General features: G+C 33.2%; 1 protein-coding gene and 1 pseudogene across 1 annotated transcript in view; both read right to left on the minus strand.

Annotated features, from left to right (window-relative positions):
• The window catches only part of CSMD3 (CUB and Sushi multiple domains 3), a 1080109-nt gene that overhangs the window by 247412 nt on the left and 824084 nt on the right, over positions 1-8613 (minus strand). The window contains 1 exon segment of the mRNA XM_011360386.2: positions 1340-1478. Coding sequence (XP_011358688.1) covers positions 1340-1478 — 139 coding nt within the window.
• On the minus strand, positions 3561-3676 carry LOC111739825 (annotated as a pseudogene).

Below are 8613 nucleotides of genomic sequence, written 5' to 3' on the forward strand. Positions count from 1 at the left end.
TTTTATCATTTCTAATGTCAGTACTGACATTTTCTCAATTGTAAAATGGGAGTAATAATTATACTTATCTCGGGGAGCTGTGTCATAACTGGGTTTCGGCATATAACTAACATCATCACTGTTGCTTTTTATTACCAATTATCACTATATCACTATAAATTATAGAAACAAAAATTCTATATATTTACAGTTTTAAATTTTCATGAGTTCAAACTATCTTTTCTTTAATTTTTTTATTTTTTATTAAAATAATCAGGTGACATTGGTTAATAAAATCATATAGTTTCAAGTGTATGATCTAATAATACGTCATATATATATTGCATTGTGTGTTCACCACCCAAAGTTAAATTTTCAAACCTAGCTTCAATATGTTAGAAAAAAATGCATTTTTAAGCTCCACATTTTATATAAATACCAAGCCGCTTTAACACACTAGCAGGAGGAGGGATTGTGTTACTAGAGACCACATACATCGGTCTTAGACACTGAAGATTAGTAACATGTCTACTTAGGAACTCATTGATTTGCTGATGTCCAACACTCTCATTGAAACCTCAAGGGGAAGAGTTAGGTCCAGGTTTGTGATAATAGCTATTAGCTTTATGTGAGAAAACAGAGGCTTATTCAGATAAATAGCTTACCCAAGGTAACACAGATGACAGTGGCAGAGCTAGGGCTCAAACTCAGCTACTTTCTTTCCCACACAAGCAGCCGTATTCTTCAGTTCTAAGCTAACTTGCTACTAATTGCAGGGCTAAACAACAAATGTAAATTTTAAAACATTCCCATGTAAAGTTCTATCATGGAACAAGTTTTGCTAAGAAATCTGGAAATGATCCAACAAATTCCTCTTTGTCAGCTTGATTTAATAAGACCACCAGTGAGAGTGGTAAGAAGACTATATAGTGCTGCACATATGGATGTTCAGATGCTTAGAAAATATGGTGTACACATGGGAGAAAAAAATTCTTGAATTATTGACCTTTTAATCCTGAAGTTAAGGAAAAACTGAATTTTCTGAACCAGTGATGGTAATACAAGAGGGAGGAAAGGTTATAAAGAGATCACATTTCATGAGAATCGATAAACCACTCGACCTTTAACATGTTTCCTCTACACTGGAATCTGGTGAAGATGATCGCCCACTAGCTTTCAGAACCACATTGGCATCTCTGCTATTACACAAAGATTTGTAAACTGTTGATTGCGAAGTATCAGTATTGGAATTAGTAAACAATAATAAAAAATGTCACATATACAAATAAGAATTTGCCTAAGCAAATGCTAAAGCAATGACAAAAAGATTTTTTAAATGTGGAAATGTATAGGTACTCACCTGATAAATGCCAAGGAGATAACATAGTCTGTGTTGACAGTGATGGTCCAATCGCAGTCCCTGCTGTGGGGATATGGATGAGGGAAGTTTGGCGAAAGAATAAAGCCTGATGATCCTGTTAAATTGCCTCCACAGGGTGCTTTAAATAAGCAAACAAACAACAAAAGCCTTAAGTGATTAATAAAAGTTATTAGCTATCAATATTTGTGAGAACAGTTTTCTAAACAGGTTTAGGAGGTTTTGTACAGACCTGACTTTTTATAGAACTAAATGCCTGAATACAGCATCATCTTTCAAGAAAGACCATTAAAATATTAAATACATACATATGTGGATATACTGAATTTAGATCCCTTACTGGCTTCAAAGGACAAGAAAAAATTACATATATACTTATCACTCTTTCTATTACTACTTTTTTTTTTTTTTCATGCACAAGAAAAGCATTGAGAAGAGGGGTAAAGATGGTTTCTCCATGGTTACTGATAAAAAAAAAATCTGAAGGATACTAGAAAAGTTAGATACAAAACAAAGCAAAACAAAACCTCTAATAATAACTGCAATAATAGGATATGAGATAGTTGGCTAATTTTTACATCTTCCCTGGTATTTTTTTAATGTATTTTATAAAGAGCCTGTGATATAGTTAATGAGTGAGAATGGATAATTATCTGAGAACCTACAGCACTTCATAATAAAATACCCTTATATTGAGTGTTAAGATATTTCTAAATTCTAGTTGCCTAACTTGTTAATAAAAATGGACGGTTACTACAGTTATTATTGCAGCTCTAAATAAAGGTTTCTGTAACACTTCAATGGAAAGGCTCAAAAAATTGTTAGTGAAATTCAGAGAATAGATTCTTTAGGGGATTATTGTTGAAGTCTGTTAAACACAGTTTATCATCATACACACAAATATTACGCAGAGTTGGCAGCTTCAGAAAAATAGAAAAATAAAGATGTGGAAGTCCTGGTGTGGTGAAGTGGGACAGTGGGATTATAAACATGAGAGAGAGGGAAGGGGAGAAGGAGTGGGAGAAGAGGAGTGAGAGACACTGAGATTCTCATGATCACATTATATCTCTTACACATAATCAGCACAACAGCATTCTTCTTTAAAATTATAGTTTTCTCAGATTAATTTTAACATTCAGCTATAAGGCACACTGAATTCCTTTGACAGCATAAAACTGGTTTGGGAAGGAGAATTTTGGTTCTGGAACCATTTCAGATCTCTGTTCTTTGCCCGAGTCTAGATTCTAGATATTCAAAATCATCATTACAATTTGGTGATTTTTGCCGTCTAAATTACGGATGTCCACTACTACATTTCCCCATGCCTCTCTGCTACTCTTGCCTCAGTACCTTCATCACAGTAGATGACCTCAGCTCCTACTCTATGGAGAATATTTATTGGCTCAGACTTAATTTATTCACTACTGCTTATCTATGGCCTGTGCATTTTTGTGGTACCTTATTAAAAGACCCAACAGACATAAAATATCTCAACTTTCCGAAGCCCTTCCTTTTCAAACTTCATTGCCTTCTCTCTACAATCAGAGGATAGAGTCCTCCTGTTAAGCAGGATAACACCCTCAACCTGGGCACATAATCCCTGTCTTCAGAGCTTTTATTCATTTATACCCTTTACTCTTTCTGGCTTCTTTCCTTTTGTCCACAAACATGCTCAAGTCTCTTCCATCTTAAAAATAAAACTAAGTTCTCTATGACCTATTTCTTTTCACTTTTTTTTTCATCTAAAAATGTTGAATTTTACCTGATGATTAAGATATCCCCTCACGATTTTGTGTTTGGTTAAATGAGCTGACTGTGAAGAACCAACCCTCTCACTATGTCTTATCATTTCTTAGATAAGATCCCTTAAAGAAACCCATCTCATTTTCTCATGACAAGACCAAACACAGACCCTGTAAATTCCATTTGACTCAAATTGTTAACTGAATTGCTTGTTCTCACTGAATAATCAGAATAAAAGGCTCGTTAAACTTTGGTTAAACTTTTTTCCTTCCTCTATGCCCCTGACCCTTGGCCTGCCCTTGACATTGAGCCACCATACAACCCCTTCTTAGGATAGGCTGGACTCAGAGTACAACATTCTCTGATCTACTACCCATCTCGCTACCCTTTCCTCCCGTTTCCTGACACCTGGTTCTTTTTAATTTTTTTTTTCTTTTTCTTTCTTTATTATTATTATTTATGCCTACAGCACCTGGCCTTCCTAGGTGGTCTCCCAGCCAAGTACTAATCAGGCCCAACCCTGCTTAGCTTCTGAGATCAGACATCTGGCTTATTCAAGGTGGTATGGCTGTAGACCATGGACCATGGCTTCACTGGGGCATGAACCCAGGACCTTCTGTGTGGAAAGCAGATGTGATAACCACTACAGTATGGAACCACATCCAATACCTGGTTCTTTCTAGCCTTCTGTACTCATCTCTATAAAAGAAAAATCCCTTTTGCCTAACTCTCAAGATGCTTATAGATCTTTTTTTTTTTCTTTCAGTTACAGTTGTCATTCAATATTATTTTATATTAGTTTCAGGTGTATAGCATAGTGGTTAGACATTTATATAATTTATGAAGTGGCCCCTCTGATTGGTCTTAGTATCTACCTGGCACTATTCATGGTTATTATATTATTGACTATATTCCCTATGCTGTACTTCATATGCCCATGATTATTTGGTAACTACCAATTTGTACTTCTTAATCCCTTCACCTTTTTCACCCAGCCCCCAACTTCCCTTTCATCTGGCAACCATCTATTTGTTCTCTGTATCTATGAGTCTGTTTCTATTTTGTTTATTTTGTTCTTTGGATTTCACATACAAGTGAAATCACATGGTATTTGTCTTTCTCTGACTAACTTATTTCACTTAAGAGATGCTTGTAGATCTTAAGGTCACATTGTTCTCCCTATCATAGTTGTCCTTGTCCCTTGCCCCCAACTTGCAATAATGTTTTAAATAAAGGTCTCTATTTCATATTTTTTATTTTACAACTAAGTCTTTTGAAAAGGAGGTCTAATCTCATTGTTTCTTCATCTATGTGCTGTATTTACCTATAGGCTGACCAATATGATTAGCAAAGCAGGTCACTACTGGACAAATAGTTTCTTATATTATACTTCAAAAAAAAAGCACCAAAGTATTCATCCTGAGAAAACTTATTTTTTGTAAAATTATATTTAGAGACAATAATCTTTTTGTTGCTTAGGGATCTAGATGTTTGTATCTGGTCTTTTTCAACTTTCATTTTCTCTCCAGCCATTGTTATCTCCCTCAGCCTTCTTGCTCTCAATACAAAGGCATCTAACCTCACCCTGAAGTGACTTGTATTGACTAATAGAGACTTTTCTGCCTTTATCTTTCTCTTCATATCTAGTCATTCTTAATTGTTGATTTTCACCTTAAATTCGCTCTCTTTGTTTTTGGAACTCCATTTCTAATTTTCTTTTAATATCTTTGTTCAAATTTTTATTGCCAAGCACTTATTCTTTGCACTTCATTTTACATTTCTGGTATCCTCCTGAGTTACTTACCTAGTTGTCTCTAATTTCCATTCTATTACATTCTTCCTTGTTGACCATATCTATTTTTCTTACTTTATCTTCCATTTATACACTGATGACTTCTTTTTCCTATTCTCTCCATCAGATTTCTCTGCTTAATTCTAAACCATATGCCCAAATGCTTACTAGTTATCTCTGCCATGTAGCCTATAGTACATCAAACACAGATTGTCCAATATATCCAAACCTCAACTTAATTTTTCTTCTCCTTTTCATCCATATTTTCAAGCTAGTGCTAGTGGTGAAAGATTCTTCCTTTTTCTTCACTGCATACTTGTATTCAATCCATCAACAAGCTATCTTACAGGTCCTCGTAGATATTTTCACCCATCTCTTTTTTTCTTCACCTACTATCATATTTCTAGATCTAACTTTTATATCTCCAGAATTATTGCAATGTCTTTTTGTTTCCCATGCCTCTAGTTTCCTCCAATTCATCCCTCCCTTAGTAAAAACATCTAATCACACTACGCCCATGCATAAAATTCTGCAGTTGTTTCACATTGTCTAAAAGATAATGATCTAATTCTAGAACAGATTTCATAACCTGACCCCTGAAACCTTTCAAATTGATTCAATCGCCACTCTAAACACACAGCTTACATGTGAATACCATCAATTGCTTATAGTTCCTGGTACTTCCATGCTTTTGCCTATGCTTTCCCTGAAATGTTTTTTTTCCCTTTTACATTTATATAACTCTTATGTTTAAAGATTCATTTTGGTTCCAGGAAGTTTTCCTGAAAATTTCCAGCTGGGATCTGTTGAAACTCTCTCCAAACTACTCTGGTAGCCATAGCAACTTCTGCCTATCTTTATTATTTCTCTTACCATATTTTACTTAAATATTCTATTTGGGTGTCTGCATTCATCACTAATCTATAAGATAATGATATTATCTGACATTTGTATATCTCAAACACTCAGTGAGTAAAAAAAAAAAAAAATTCTCCTTGCATTAATATACTAAACTTTAAATTCCATTTGGAAAATACATATTTATTTCATGCATCTAATCATAAAGCATTCAGATTAAGATTCTCTTTAAACCAAATTTATGAATTAAATATTCAGTTAGGTTCCATGGAATTCTGATACTAACAATTTGTCCTGAGTGCAGTTTCTTGTGAGGCAGTTATACAGGCAACTACAGATAACTCTTTTACAATTTTCTTAATTTTTTGCCCCAATTCAGTTTTATTTGTGTTTACCGTCTTTCTCAGCACCTACCCACACTAATGTCTTTGTAATTTACCTTCATATTGAGTACTGCTGCTTTCCCTCTGGCAAGGTCAAAGTAATCTCCACACTGTCAATTTTGTTAGAATGAAATCTATTATCTTTTAAAGATGGCACCCTTCTGTTTGGGACTTGCCAGAAGGCTGACTACTTCTACATGCAAACAAAATGCTTTATGCTCCAGGGTCTGAGACACAGAGTTATGGAATTTCTCAAAAGTTCAGGGTTTAATCTTTGGCATAGTGTTTCCAATCATGGAGTTCTTTCTTATCAGTTTCAGAGGTCAAGCATTCTGCAGGCTTAGCAATTTTTCAGACATTTTATTTTTAGGTTATTTTCTTTCTCAGAGAAGCTCTAATGCATATCCTCTCCTCAAGCTATCTTTTCCTACCAAAAAAATACACAGCACTGTAATCCATACAAAAATTTTCTGCAACTTGCTTGGTTTAAGTATGATTTAGTGTTCACTTTTTCTTTTTTAGAATTAGGGCTTGCTAGCTATAGTTTTACCTACAAACAGAATTTTATAACAGCCTATTTCAAGACTCTTATTTTCTTTATGATTTATAATGTTGTATTTTCTAGAATTTCAGTATAAAGCTGTTAATATTTTAGGATTCTAAACATAAAAACATTTGACATAATATAGCTCTCTGGTAATTCTAATAAGCAACACCCTTTAACCATGTCTAAGGATCACAATAAAGCAAGAAGTTTTACAGCAAGTTTGTGGTGTCATGCCATTTCTTCTTTACAGATTCTCTTTACAAGATACTCAGTCAAATTCCAATTAACTGACATGTGGCATTTTAATTTAATAGGACTTTTTCGGTTAATTGAATAGTAAACAAACAAATGAAACTTCATTGTTTTGGTCTTTTTTTCTTTGAAAATGTTTCCTAACAGTACTTTTTCCTTGCTTTTATGAGGAAATATATATTAATTAATGTTTGATGGTTTAGAATCTTGCAGTGGTTCATGAAGAGGTATAAACAGAAATAATAAAGTGCCAAGGGAGATATAGCTAAATTTGAACTGACTCAAGCTATACCTTTATTTTGTATATTTTTTAAAACTCTCTTTAATCTGATTTGCCCTTGTTATCTGCCTCATTTTCCACATAAGCATAGAATTGTCAGTTTGTTCCTTGGCTGGTTCAAGCTTTTGGATCTGTTTTGTTCTGTGCATTAAGTGTTTTTAAAATGCCAACATATAAAGTACAGAAAATATAAAGTGAATATTCAGATTTATAGTTTCATTTCACCATAAAGTAGCTTCATAAGAACAAGGAATTTCTCTATTATGTTTTACTGATAAATCCTCAATGTTCAGAACAATATCTAGGACACAATGAATGACTAGTAAATTTGAGTTTGTAACTCACATAAAAAGTTACAAAATGGGGCAAAATAAATATAAATGAGTCCTTGAGTTTGTTCATTTCTAACTGATGTACAAAAACACTCTTTTCTTATTACTGTAAAACAATTATTTCAAATGCATTTATGTGTTGGAGATATGTAAATAAAACTGATGCTTTCTCTCCTAAATGTGCTAAATTCGCTTGTGCTGAATATTATAATACAATGGTCAACAAGTAATGGAATCTTCTCTCAAGTTACAATGTAATAAGAAAGAAAATATTTAAAGAAATACATTTTAAGTAGAGTACACACTTTGATCAAAACATTATAAATTCAAAATGATGCCAATTCTAAAACACTTAAGCTAAAAGGTTTGAGACTGAACTTGTTTAATGTAAAAAAATAATAATAATAATGAGATTTTTTTAAAAAGGATTATATAGCAAATATTCTCCAAAGGTGGTACATCTTCTCTTTTTCAGGCCTAGGAAAGAAGTAATATGTACCTTAATTCCTAGTCTAATTTAGGGATCAAGAACAGGGCATGGAGACTAAAAGTAGACAGTTGAAAGTATGAACCTAGCTGCTGCAAATCCTTAGATCATCAAAATAAAAACTTATATTCTTTTAGAATATATGAATTGAATGAAAAGTCAAAGATTTAAAACTCAAATATAAGTTCTGATAAAATTCTTTCTCAGAAGTAACCATTGTAGAGGCGAGATCAATACGACCCATTTAAAAAGTGGAGTCTGAATCCACATTTTATTAAAAGCAGTGAACAACTCCATTTATATAGTAGATAGGAAAGATCAGGATTTTTCAGGAGCTTTGATTCTTAACTTTTTTTTTTTTTTAAGGATCTTAGAATTATTGGGAATCTAATGAAATTATGGATCCTCTCCCTCGGGGTGAAATAATAATCGTTTAAATTTGTTTACAGTTTTTGAAGCTTCATAGACTCTCATATAAAATCATAGACTCATATAAAACCTATTCTAGAATATTGTTCTTAATTAATGATGCCAATGACCATTTTTAAACATTTTTTTCTACTTGTATAAAGTTTTAATTGT

This window comes from Pteropus vampyrus, unplaced genomic scaffold (assembly GCF_000151845.1).
Source record: "Pteropus vampyrus isolate Shadow unplaced genomic scaffold, Pvam_2.0 Scaffold54, whole genome shotgun sequence".
Classification (NCBI taxonomy): domain Eukaryota; kingdom Metazoa; phylum Chordata; class Mammalia; order Chiroptera; family Pteropodidae; genus Pteropus; species Pteropus vampyrus.